Consider the following 14,130-nt stretch of genomic DNA (forward strand, 5'->3'; position numbering starts at 1 on the left):
CAAAAGTTTTCGCTATAGTTTTTTCCATCCATCATGAGATGTATTCCAGCAACAATTACTGCAGACGGCAGTGGCATAGTAGGAGCAGGAGTAATATCAATTGTAAAATGCTCTTCTCAGTTGTAGATTTATCTCCTTGATCTGCATGAAGTTACTGTGAGTATGTAAATTCTTTCTGGGTCTGTAATGGAATATCTGGGTATGATATTTTTGTTGTATTATACATTTCTGTTTTTTTTTTTTTTTTTTTAGTAGAGGAAGCAATGGACTGTCTCTTGGAGCTTTCAACAGCCGCTAAAGGGGAGACCGAGCAGGAGTCAACCGGCTTTCACAAGATAGCATCATTTCTGGATGATTTCCAGACTAATACAGATAGTTCAAGATACGTGGACCCTGCTTCTGACCGGATAGAAGAACACCAAGATGATATATATACAGATGGGACTCTGTGCAATGATTTGGATACTCTGTTAGATGAGACACTTGATAGGTATGGTTTAAACGGTGCAGAAAACTTTTTTAGTGCAGAACATTGTGAGGATACAGCACCCATAACGTCTACCATGATGCCAGAGCTATTTCAGGATACACCATTCCAGACGGAGAATACGGAAAGAATTGTTCAATCCCAGACAGATCCGGAAAGAGAAGACTACAGAGATGACCTGTGTTTGGATACCTCATCTTCTGAGTGTAACGGTGGTAGCATTTCTACTTCATCAGATGCAGCTAAAGCAACTGACAAGAAAAAACCAGAGGACTTTAGCAAAACACCGGAAATGATATTCAATTTTGAGAGCAGTGAAAAGCCAGTCAGCCAGCAGTGCACTGGGCCAGTATTCACAACATCACTTTCTAGTGCTTCCTCAGAGCCCCACACTAAGTGGAATCCTATGGCTTCCTCCTTTTATCCGACACCCAACCCACAGAGATTGTTCTTTACACCAGTAGCCGCTAATCCTGTGCCTTGGATGGCAGGTGTAAGGGAACCTTTTAGAGGAATTAGCTACAGTCCTCCGGTGCTGCCTTTCTGTAACTGGAATTTTAACCGATTTCCTCACACCAACTGGAGTACTGGGAATATGAAACCCATAGACCGATATGAACCTGGGTCACTGATTGGTCCTCCAATCTTTAAAAATGTGCCACAAATTGTAGGAAAAGTTCTCATTTTACTGAGGGGTGCCCCGGGGTCTGGAAAGACTACATTAGCAAGGTATGGCATTTTATTTTCACACACATTAAAAAATACATAGGCTTCCCAATTAAAATACTGTGTGTTGTGTTTGTAACAAGTGATGTAATTGCCCTTTTTTTTTTTTTTTTTATAAAACTTCACAATAATATTGTTTATTTTTCACAAAGCCCTCTTATTCATGTGTTGCATTGGGAGGCACAGGAATGGGCTTCGAAAAGGGTTGAAGGCAAGTAAGGAACTTTTAGCTGCCAACTTGGCCTTGATCGCTCCTCCTGGTCGGTTCTCCTGTGGTTGCCTTTGGTCTATATCTTTGCAGCTGTGGTCAATATACTTGATCTTCACCATCACCTTTTAGGGGCAGCCTGGACACCTAGTGTCTGGCCTACAGAAGGATGGGGCCGACACATCATCGACATCGGCCAGTGTGTACGCACTACTAATGACCAAGTGCACTCCCGTTTGGTCTTCAGTCGCATCGTCAGATCGACCCTACATGTAGCTCAGTCTGATAATCCGGCTGACGACCCCATGCAGTGGGATGCGGCAGGTGCCGTCGTATCGGGCGGTCGGGCATGTAATGTGTACTGGCCACCCGATATGTCGGCCTGCCATCGTTAAGTGTGTACCCAGCTTAAGTGTGAGACCAATCACAAGCCGCAATCTCTTTAGCTCAGTTTTTTGTCCAAGACACTCAGAGTAATGGAGCAACCAAGTTTAAAGCAAAGAAGAAAATGAGGTCAGTGTTTTCCTCCTACTGTTACAAATCATATATAATGAAGGAGAAACAGAGAGAGATGTAATTTTTCTTTCAGTTGGCTTTATATTTCAATCAAGTACTGGACATTCATACAAAATGTTTTTTTTTTTTTGTGCTAAAGTAGTATTAGATTTTATGCACAGAATGATAGCACCATGCCCTTCTGTTTTAGGATGTTACTGGAGCAGAACCCAGCAGGAGTTATTCTAAGTACTGATGATTACTTTAAACGAAATGGTCATTACCAGTATGATGTGAACTGCCTAGGGGAGGCCCATGAGTGGAATCATAAGCGAGGTATGGAAATTAGCCTTTGCCTTAGGCTGCAGATTTAACCAAAGCAATCACTGCCTGACATGTACAATTTACAATTGTTTGGGTTACCTATAGATGTCAATAAAGTGTTATGTAAGTAGTTTTTATCCCTGCGTGTTCAGATTAAGGACCAGTTCTTGCTGTGCTGACTGTACGTACAGCATGTTTCAGATGCAACAGGATTTGAGATTATTGATCTCTCTTCCTGATCTTTTATAAAGCCTACATGACCGTTGAGGAAGCACGGGCAACGCTGCAGTGTTTAGTATACACATATGTACCCAACATGAAATATATGCATCCCATGAAAAACATTGCCTTTCTCTTAATGGGTGTGTTTGTCATTTTATACAAAGAATAATCCTGGCAGTTTGTAATTTTATGTGTAATGTCTATAGTCTAATTTTAAAACCCATACTGTTGCCAGTCTTCTAATAATGGCATACAGTCCCTACCTCTGCACTAAAGGTGCCTACACACTACACAATCTTTTACACGATTCGCTCAATTTCAACGCATCGGAACGACAAATCTTGTAAATTATGGCCAAATCGTGAGTGTCCACTCACGATGCTGATGCGCGTACCTGCTGCTCGTACATCGGATCTTCAGATCTTGTCTGCTGCAGGCAAGATTTGCCAGTCTCATACACTATTTGGTGCAATAGATAGATTTTGTGCAAGATAGATCTTTAGTCAGATTGGACACTTTGTAGCACCATATCATGTCCTGGAGAGCCTGGGAGCTGCCGGGGAGGGATCAAGAGAAATTGCTCACGATATCGCATGGTGAGCAGATCGTCTAGTAGTCTGTAGGCACCTTTAAGGTGCCTTCACACATAGCGATCTGCACACGATCCCACAATGTGTACGATTTCCCATGAAACTCCTCCCCGGCAGTCCTGCACACGATTTGGTGTAAAAAGTGTCCAATGTGTCAAACGATCTATCACGCATCTTTTCTTTTCCCAGTACATTGTGTCCCAGATTGGCAAATCTGCCCTACAGCACGGCAGATCTGAAGATGTGATGTACGACGAGCGGGGACGCACATAGGCATCGTGGTCATGAGTGGAAACTCACGATTTGGACATTTTTACACGATTTGTCTTCACGATTCATCGAAATCGGGCAAATCGTGTAAAATATCGGTATGTGTGTAGGCACCTTAAGACATCCAGAAGCCCAGCTTCTCCAGCTAACAAGGGGGTACCACTCACTTCTCTTCTGCCTCCTGCCCTGCTTTCCCTCCACATGTAACGCTTATCACAGACTGACATTGATTGGAGGTCAGAGGGGGAATTTGTGTCTGTCTCCCAAGAGACATTGTGTTCTCATAGCTGGTTTTATGCTGCTGGGAGCCTGCAGGAGTTGACCCTGAGTTGTGGTTTTTGTTTGTTATACTAAACAGTGCTGATTAGTTTTTCTGCTGCTGTATGGAATAATTGTTATTAGTGGTCTTTGTTATTGTAGCCTAGCACACCCTGTGTGCTACTATTAGATGAGTGTCACAGTTGCCTCACTGCTACTAGCTGCTTACAGGCGATAGATATTGTTCAACCTCCAGACAAGCATATATAGCTGTAATGGAGCATACACACGGTCAGATCTGTCAGATGAACGATTGAATGATTTTACCAAAGATTTGAACGATTTTTGACTGCATTAAAATGAATGGAATCGTCCAAGTCTGACTGCAAACACATCAGATGTCAGATATGGTTATCTGACCATTGGGAACGCGCATCGTTCAAATCGTTCATCTGACAGATATGTCAGATTTTCATTCAGATGTGAACGATTTTTTAAATCGTTATCGTTCAGATCTGAAGAAAAATCTGACCGTGTGTATGCACCATAAGTTACCTGTTACAAAGCTCATTCATGTAACAGCAGCTATGGCTTCTACCTTATTGGCAACAAATATAGGAGGGAATTGAAATGTTGTCACTGGCGGCTCTGCCTAATGGGTGCCCAACAGAGCAATTCAATTGCTGCTTCATGCGGGCATGATAGCTGCTAGTGTCGGCATTTTATGCTTGCACCCTCCTGAGGTGGCGAACTGAAATATGTGAAAAAGTCTGTGGTTTGGTTTGGGTGCTCTAAACAGGACTTTAGACGCTATAAAGCGTAGGCGCCCGAAAACAATTGAATATTGCACCCCCCCCAATCTCCCGTCAAGTTAGATGGTAGACGGCGCGATAAAACAATCGAATTGCCCCCATAGACTAGAATTAAAACATTTCCTTTCCTCAATACAGTTTTATTAATTTTATTTCAATTAAGGAAAATATCAATGTTAGATTCTCTGTAAAGGATAACTCCACTTGATAGAGCAGAATCTAAGTTGACTGTGCTGACAAAATCCAGAAAACCACAGCGATGTATGCACGATTCATGTGGAAGATGCTCGCTGTTGCTCAGGGTAGGCTTTTCTCAAACTTCTGCGCAATTGTCAAAGATGTTGGCATTGGAGGGCCTTGAGTAAAGCCTGCCCAGAACTGAACAGAGAGTCTCCAGCACAAACCATTGGAGAGATCGGGGAAGCTGTCAGATATAGCAAACACATATTAGTGAGTTTTGTTGTTCTAGGTTGAGTTATACTTTTAATACTAATCATTTTGTGAGGAGAAGTTATAATTCTTGTAATGGTGTGTTGTCTATACCACTTCAATAATAATAACTTCTTATAATAAAGTCCCACAAATTGTAGCCAAATGAAGCTCCTAAATTGCTCCAGATTATGAACTTTTGTTATCAGGAGTCCTGTGCCGAAGAACAAGGAAATAAAAATAAAATATATAGGTGTACATGTAATCGCCTGCGAACTGCAGGCAATGGTGAGTCCCGTGCAGAGCTGCCCGATGTTTTAAAGTAGCAGTCATTTAAAAGGCAAAATCAATCTGGTTTTGCTTTTTAGATGAATGCTACTTTAAAACCGGTCAGTCTCACACGGGACTTGCCGATGCCTACAGTGCGCAGGCTATTACATATACCCCGTAGTGTGAATTGTTTTCACCAAATGTAGGAATTGATTATATGATCAGCACAGCATGGGGAGCATGTTTTTTTTTAAAAGATTTTATTTTACAAATGCACAAAAAATGCAGAAAAATAGCAGAAGGCCCCACATCTCGCAAACGACCAAATATATGAGTGATTCTGTACGATAGCAGAAAGCAATATACAAAAATTAGTTGTCATAAAAATATGAAACCATACTTAAACAGGCTAGGTAAATAATTGGTTGGCCAAAATTAAGAACAATCAGATTAAACAACCAATGTTGACATTCTCAGGTGGTGAAGGAAAGGAGGAGATAAATGAGAATGCTAAGGGGGGCTGGGGCATGGATCAAGGCAGAAACTGGGGCCCAGCAGTTGCCAGCGATCAAGAGGGCAGACTAAATAGTTGTGCATGGACATATATGGAATATATGTCAAGGGAAATCTAAAGTAAAAGGTTGCACCAACCCTGGATAATTTAATGGGAGTTATTTTGTAGATGGGCAGATATTCTTTCTATGGCTGCCAAGTGCCATTCTTTCAGAAGGTTCAAACAGGATGGGGGGTTCCTGGCACTGCCAATGACCAGCAATCAAGCATCGAGCAGCACTGAGAATTTGTATTGAAAGTTTTGTCAGCTTCTTTATCCTATCCTTCAATTGGGAAACCAAGAATAGACCAAGGGTTGCTTGTCCCCTTGAGCACTGCACAAGAAACCTCTGCTTAGAATAGTTAAATGTGGGGTACAACCACCAGGTGTGGAGGAATGAACCTACATTGCTACAAGCCTACATAATTGGTCTGAGGTAGAGCCATTCATTTTCATCATAGAGACAAGATGCCACCTGTAATGAATCTTAGACGTTATCTTTCACTAAGGAAGAGAGAGAAGAGTTTGAGGCACTTTCTCTTGTCGTGGACTATGGGCCTGATTCAGAGCCACTTGTAAGCGGCAGCTCGTTCGCTCCGAGCGATGTTTGGCCCACTGCGCATGCGTACGGATCGTTATACGCATGCGCGAACCAGTCAGTGCGGTCGAAATTCATGTGCTCGCAAAATAGCGAATGCCTGATAATTTGAGTGACACAATGAGGCGTATGTGGGTGGTAACAGGGGAAGGTGCTTGAAAACGGGGAGTGGAGATCAGAACGCAGGCGTGCTTAAAGTTCAAAACGGGCGTTTTATGGGTGTGCATAATTAATACAGCAGCGTCATTGACCACGTCACTGGGTTATTTTATAGCCAGAACTGCTCACAAAATTGTGGTAGCAAAAACCGACCACAAGAATAGCGAGCAGCTCATACCCTGGTCGATGTACTCGATTAATCTAATAAATAGCGGACATGACGTAGGATGCGAGCGGCCAGGGGGCGTAGTTTCCCAAAAAACGACCGCAAGTTTTGTTCGCTCGTTCAGACCTAGAGGCGTGAACAGACCGCAAACAGCGAACGGTTCATTTGAATAGCCACCCCTATTTTCTGGACGAGCGAGCGCTAATTGCGTCCGGCTCTGAATGAGGCCCTAAGTTTCCTCATCTGGTTGGCACACAAAATCTACCTCTTACTGCAGGGGTCGATGAATCCCGGTCGCCATGGTGACTAAGATTTTAGTCCTGGCGACAGAGTTTTCCAAGGGTCCTCCCCTTCCCCCCTCACCCACCTCCCTGCGAGCCTCCATTTGCCGGGCGCCCGCTGAAATTTTACCAGCAGGTGCCCGACTTCCCGCAGCGGCAGCCGGAGCTCACTCCTGAGCTCCGGTGTCCAGCTCCCCCCACGGACACTATGGGAGAGACGTCATGACATCTCTCCCATAATTACCAGGAGCAACGGATGCCAGAGCTCACTCCTGAGCTCCGGCGTCTGGCTACCCCCACGGGCACTATGGGAGAGACGTCATGACGTCTCTCCCATGGTTCCGAAGAGCGGCGGACGGCAGCAGACGCAGGATCGGGGCTGTTTTTTTTTAATTTGTGTGTGTTCGCGCGGCACTATTACAGGGTGCTTACTACTGGGGGCACTTTTACAGGGGGCTTACTATTGAGGGCACTATTACAGGGGGCTTACTACTGGGGGGCACTTTTACAAGGGGCTTACTACTGGGGGCACTTTTACAGGGGCTTACTACTGGGGGCACTATTACAGGGGGCTTACTACTGGGGGCACTATTACAGGGGGCTTACTACTGGGGGCACTATTACAGGGAGCTTACTACTTGGGGGCACTATTACAGGGGGCTTACTACTGGGGGCACTATTACAGGGGGCTTACTTCTGGGGGCACTAGAACAAGGGGCTTACTACTGGGGGTGGTATGGGCATGTTGCAGAATATGAAGACCATTAAAGAGGCATGTGTGGTGATTTGATTGTATGTGGGGAGGTTGAGGGGCACAGAAAGGGCATGTGTGGTGGTCTATACAAGCTTTCATATATTTTGGTAATGGACGATGGTCTGGCTCCTAAACTTTTAAGATGGCTCCTAGATTTAACAAAAATTTGTCGAGCTCTGTCCTACTGTATCTTTTGGTTTGGCACGGTGGCTTATTTAGAGGAGATTAAAAGGTTATGGAGAATAGACATAATACCCTTCAAGAGAGGACTGTCGAGAGACAGATTTTCAAGGGAGGTCAAGGGCATAGTGATTAAGTGACTAGGATGGGATTCGATGTAGTGTCTCACCTGAAGATATGCAAATGGACTGATATGCGGAGTGTCAAATCTATCTTGTAAAATACCCATCGGGTGCATCGATTAGAATTAAGATCATCAGAGATAACCTTAACACCATACCTCAATCCACAATTGTAAGCAGGATGTGCAATCTCCTGGGGGAAATCCTGGTTTTTAGGGGAAGGAGAAAAGGTGTGGTTAATGGGTTTTACTGTAGAACCAAATGGGAGCATGTCAAGGCAATGATAGGTTGACACCGTGTCAAGGAGGGTCTGGTAGGAGCAGGCACTTTAACAATTGAGGACAAGGAGTTGGCCTCCATATTAATCCATCTCGGTCCTGTGGTCCCACAAACTAAAACAAAGTGTATTGTGCTTATAATTTAATTTATAGGAAACAAACTTCACTGCCAGGCATCATATACATACTGACTGAACTGCGTTTGATAGCTCATCCTCTGCATAGTGCTTCTAGATCACTATTAGATGATGATTTTCCTAACGTAATGTCTGGAGGACTTTTCCATTTTATGCTCATTGTGCAAATCCAAACTGTATTTGAAGTAAGGGTGTGCCTATTAGTACATGGTAATACTTGGATGTTTGCTTAGTCATATTTGCTCTGAAATTGATGTGTGCGCATTCTGTTCCATGTAGGTATTAAATTTGGTTCTGTAATTTTTTGTTTTTAAATCCATATATAAAGGCCCATGTAGGAATCCGTTTTTTACATAAAATGATGCAGTTTCTGCATCATTTTATATATTGTTCCTATGTACTAATCGCACAATGCGGGAAATTTCACAGAAATCTCAGACAAAGTGCTAATTAGCGCTGCAGATCGCAGTCCCCATTATTATCAATGGGGACTTCGATCTGACCCCTATGTACTCATCAGATGGGGTAGATTGCTGTTTGTCCATGGGGGCTCCAGGAGCAGGAGAGAGATCTTTTGCTCTCTGAGCCGGACGCTCTGACCAGAGCGCTCGCTCTGAATCAAGGCCCTCCTACCTAAAAATGGAGCGGCCTCCTGGCCGCTCGCATAGCTGTGGGTGACCACCCACAGCTTATGCGAGCGGCCAAAATGATGGTCGCGATGGTCAAGACCATTGCGACCATCGGGCTTGCGACGAGACCCTGCGGTAGGGTCTCGCTGCTGCAAGCCCAGGAGTGCTTTTGGCTCTATCAGAGCCAAAAGCACTCCCACTGACATCACTAGTGATGTCAGTGGGGCCGGCTCCAGACGGAAGGCGTTCCCGTGGGAACGCCTCCGTCTGGGCAGCAACGCCCCCGGCGGGCGTGCTGTCAGTCACCATCGACAGCACGCCCCCTTTGGTGCGAGACCCATAGCGACAGCTTGGCTGTCGCTATCCGGGTCTCGCGCATGCGCACGAAGGAGCTCCCTCCGTCGTGCGCATGCGCATTTGGGTTCCATCGACCCGCTTGCGAGCGGGTCTGAATGAGACCCTCTGCCCGCAGCCAGTTCCGGAAGCTGATGCTATGCACATGCGCAGTGTCAGCTCTCCCCAGGGATCTCCGGCAAAGTGCTAATTAGCGCTGCAGATCACAGTCCCCATTATTTTCAATGGGGACTACGATCTGACCCCTATGTGCCAAAAAGTGAAGATTTTTAGAGTTTAGCATCGGTAGTTTACCCCATCTTCAGATGGGGTAAAGTACTGTTTGCCTATGAGGGCTCCAGGAGCATGAGAGAGATCTTTCGATCTCTCCCCGCAGCCCTCTGCCAGTTCCGGAAGCTGACGCTGTGTTATCATGTGCAGTGTCTGGTCTCCCCGGGGAAATCTTTCACTTCTGTGAAACACTTCTCCTAAATGCCGGGGATATAACTCGCGGTGACAGCGTTTACCGCAAATGCTGTCCCTGCAAGTTTGTGGTAGTACATAACCGGGATAATTATATTAAAAATGAAAATATCCCCGGCGAGTTGAACTGTTAATAATTGCGGGAGTACCGCGATTTTTAATGCATAAGACCTCTGTTTTGATAAATTCCAATCAGAACATATTGTTTTAAATTAAAATGATTACATTTGTGTAACCTGTTAAAGCTTTAGCCTGTGGGTAGAGTCTAGCAAATAGTCTCAATGTCAAATATTAAGTGTCTTTGTAGAGGGTGATTTTTTTTTTCATCTCTTTTCTTCCGTATATTCTCTGTACATAAAAAGGAAAAAGAAACTCGCTTACATAGCCATATGTTCTAAAGTGTCCATAAAGGTATCTTTAAATACTATGTATGCATACAACATGAATAGGTATCGTACCCCACTCACAATGTGGGCGTCAGATATCCGTATATAATGGTATCTTTATATTCTGATTTCTTTAATTCTCATATGTCACAATGTATACAGGACCCATTATGACATATGAGAATTAAAGAAATCAGAATATAAAGATACCATTATATACAGATATCTGACGCCCACATTTGTGAGTGGGGTACGATACCTATTCATGGTGTATGCATATATATGTTGGTGGTAGAATTTAAAGATGCCTTTATGGACACTTTAGAACATATGGCTATGTAAGTGAGTTTCTTTTTCCTTTTTATGTACGGAGAATATACGGAAGAAAAAAATCACCATCTACAAGGACACTTATATTTGACATTGAGACCATTTGCTACACCAAAAATTAAGTATTTCTGTTAAATGAAGCACCAGCATCCACTTTTTACTTATTGTGTTGATTTCTGTTTTATAAGTGTATTAGATAGTACTTATTGAAAGTGTGATTTAGGCTGCATCATATGCGCAATTGTGTCAATTTGTTTTCTTTTGTGTTAGGTTAGGTGTGTCTATGTGTACGGTATACAATCGGGATACAATCGGAATCCCGACAGCCGGCTTCCCGACTGCTTTATTCCGGCGTGGGATAAATGACCCGTCGTCTATATCTAGACACCTGTCATTTCCCCAACGCCGGGAGAACGGAGCCCGGCATGCCGATCGAAGGGATGCCGGGCGCCACGAGCGGACAGCCGCGGGGGGGGGAGGGTTAGGTTTAGGGCATCCGGGGGGACTTAGGGTTAGGCACCCCCCCCGGGAGGTTTAGGGTTAGGCTAGGGGGAGGGGGGGTTAGGGTTAGGCACCCCCCTGGGGGACTTAGGTTTAGGCAGCGGGGTAGGGAGGGTTTAGGGTTAGGCACTTAGAGGGGGGTTTAGGGTTAGGCACTTGGGGGGGAGGTTAGGGTTAGTCACCCCTAAGGAGGGTTAGGGGGTTAGGTTAGTTTATACTTACCTTAGCGACGATCGGGATTTCCAGCGCTGTCGGGCTTCCGCTGCCGGGAACTCTGCTTTTGTCGGCCAGGCGCTGCCGGGGATCGAATCGTGCGGCAGGTGGAATTTCATACAGATTCCATGTGTACACACAGACCCACTCTACCCAGACTGAGCACTGTTCTATTCTGGTGATGTTAAGCAGATATGGAGAATAAAGTAGGGACTGATAATCGCTATGCAAAAGACCAGACACTTTAAAAGGTAATATGAGTTAATACGGACATTTACTAGTACTACTTTTGCCATTTGTGCTTTATCTTGCTTTCCTTCTACAGACCACTTTCCGTGGCGATCACAATCTCTATTTTAAGCTCCGGTTAATGTTACCTGCAAAAAGCAAAGCCCAAACGAGTAGTATAAGTAGCCTTGTCTGTGCAACAACTGGCAGACTAGGGCAGCAGGTGGTAGTTGGCTATGATCTATATTTTTTTACAAGTGGGTTCAGCATAAACCTGCTAATAATTGGCTGTGAATTTGGATTACATAGTAATTGTTATTGATTCAGAAAGTCCTGTTTCCTATAAATATTGCATTGTGATGCTGCTATTAAAGGCTTAAATATTTATTCATGCCATAAATATTCTTCTGTATTATTTGTAGCAGGGCGTGGTGCCACCTAACTCATTAAATTGTCATAGTACACAGTATAGAAAAATAATGAGAATTATAGGTGCACTTCAGGAGTTATCACAAATATGCTCTGTCAATATTTTGTAAGTTTTGTTGAATGTCTTAAAACAGAATCTTTATTTACCTTTTTTAAAAAAAAAAAGTGTTGTCACATCCAAAATAATTGACATGTTGGTGAAAATATGGTAAAATAAGAAGAGGTGAATAAAGTAGGTAATTCGTGCATTAAAATAATCTCCGCTGTGTTGTATCAATTGTTCAAAAATCCATTTTTCTTTTCTGTGCAACTTTTATTTCATGTTAGACTCTATACAAATAGTCAGTGGCTGATTCTTGTGCAAATGTAATGTCTAGTCTCATGTAGCACACAATTATTATAATCATTATAAAGGCAAAATAATCTTGTATACTCTTGTGTTTCAGCCAAAGATGCCTTTGAAAAGACTGTCTCCCCCATCATAATAGACAATACCAACTTGCAAGGATGGGAAATGAAGCCATATGTTTCTATGGTCAGAGTTCTTGAACAAACACGTACAAGTTGTATGAACTTATGTGCTTTATGTAATATGTCTGTAATATACAGTTAGTGGACAAAAATTGAGACCAGTATACACAGTCTCTTGATAGGGCCACAATGAACAGTCTGAATCTGCTGTGGCATAGAGTCTGCCAGTGACTGGTATGGTGATGGAAAGGCACCACCATTTTTCTGGCACCTGTTTGTTGGTGGTAGAATATGTGGTCTCAGACATCGTTCCAGAATATCCTATAAATGCTTGGTTGGGATTTGTCTGGAAGTTGAGAAGCCGTGACACAGGGATAACATAAACGTCATACTCATCAAACTATTGGGGCGCGATTATGGTTTTGTGGGTTTGGCATTGTCATCCTAGAAGATGCCTGTCCCACTGGGAAGGAAATCCTGAAACATGGGATGGAGATGAGATCTCCGTACCATTACGTAGTACTTGGCGTTGGTCTTGCCTTATAAGAGAATGGCTGCATTTATACCATGACAGGAAAGTGCTCGTCCCAAAACCCAGCAGAAACCTTCAGTGTTGGTAACAAGCACTAAGGAGTTTAGGTTCCACAAGTGATATTGTCTGTTTGTCGAGAACATAATGAAACATACTTTATTGAACCATATTACCCACCCACCCGCATTTCTTGGTTATCCAATGCCTGTGCTTTTTGCACCGCTTAACTTGCAGACTTGCTTTGCCAGATGTGATGAGCTGCTTGAGCACAGCCACCAGGCTATAATATCCTGTCTCTGCAGTTCTTGTTGGACAGTTTTTGGTAATTCTACTGCTTGTGCTACAGGTGAAAATTTGTAATCAATTGACCTTCAATTGCTAAGGGCAGGTCGAGCTGTCTTGATTACTGAAGCTCATGCCTAACATGCTGCAACAATTACATCTCTTTCACACTTAGTGGTTTCCCTGCAATCAGACTAGCTGAAATTCTAGGTATCCAGGTCAGTGCGGTATAGTTATACATAAACCAGACCATGCAGGAGTTTTATTTGCTTAATGAACACATCAGCCATGCTTTTGTGTAGAAGTTGTCAATATGTTTGAGGTCTCTCATTTAAGGTATTATTTTTGTCCACTACCTGTAGAATCTAAAAATATCGTTTCTTCTTCAGGCTCCACTGGGAGACAATGGGGTGTAGGTGGTACTTTGAGGACTGGACACCAATAGCAAAGCTTTTTTCTGTCCCAGGATGCTCCGGTCCTTTCCCCTATACCCCGCCCACAGCCTGAAGACAACTCAGTTTCGTTGTTGTCCGGCAGGAGCTGGATAACCGGTATAATTTTTACTATAACAGAGCCCGGCATGCCGATCGAAGGGATGCCAGGCGCTACGAGCGGACAGCCGGGGGGGGGGGGGGGGAGGGTTAGGTTTAGGGCACCCGGTCCTCTGGACGTCTGCACTGCTGCTCCATCACCCCTCTGCGGTGCTGCGACTCCAGCCATCGGCTAGATACTCTTGGTTGGGCTCCGGGGAGGCCTAGCTACCAGTGCTCCTCGGACTCCAGACTGGAGCCGGGACTCAAGGGGACAGGTAATGCTGGAACTTGCGTCTATGTGCAGTCTTATCTCCGGTCTCAGGAGACAGACCGGAGGCGCTGATGTAGACACTGGTTCGTCTTGGACTCCACTAGACCACCATCGCATAACTTATACTGGCACATACTATCCTTGCAGCTATGTCTAGCAAAGGCATTAGTAACAAACAGGCTACTGCTCC

General features: G+C 44.1%; 1 protein-coding gene across 3 annotated transcripts in view; it reads left to right on the forward strand.

The window, feature by feature from the left end:
• Positions 1 to 14,130, forward strand: part of N4BP2 (NEDD4 binding protein 2) — a 56,784-nt gene that overhangs the window by 11,901 nt on the left and 30,753 nt on the right. Inside the window, exons 1-4 of one of the 3 annotated variants that reach the window (XM_088450669.1) lie at positions 91 to 156; positions 253 to 1,216; positions 2,128 to 2,252; positions 12,298 to 12,386. In XM_088450669.1, the coding sequence (XP_088306795.1) occupies positions 264 to 1,216; positions 2,128 to 2,252; positions 12,298 to 12,386 (1,167 nt within the window). In that variant the 5' untranslated portion in view covers positions 91 to 156; positions 253 to 263. Of the gene's footprint in view, positions 1 to 90; positions 157 to 252; positions 1,217 to 2,127; positions 2,253 to 12,297; positions 12,387 to 14,130 lie in introns of those variants that run through there. The other 2 variants (XM_088450667.1, XM_088450668.1) reach the window with 2 other exon arrangements.

The sequence above is a fragment of the Taudactylus pleione genome, unplaced genomic scaffold, assembly GCF_031769625.1.
Source record: "Taudactylus pleione unplaced genomic scaffold, aTauple2 ptg000520l, whole genome shotgun sequence".
Lineage (NCBI taxonomy): Eukaryota > Metazoa > Chordata > Amphibia > Anura > Myobatrachidae > Taudactylus > Taudactylus pleione.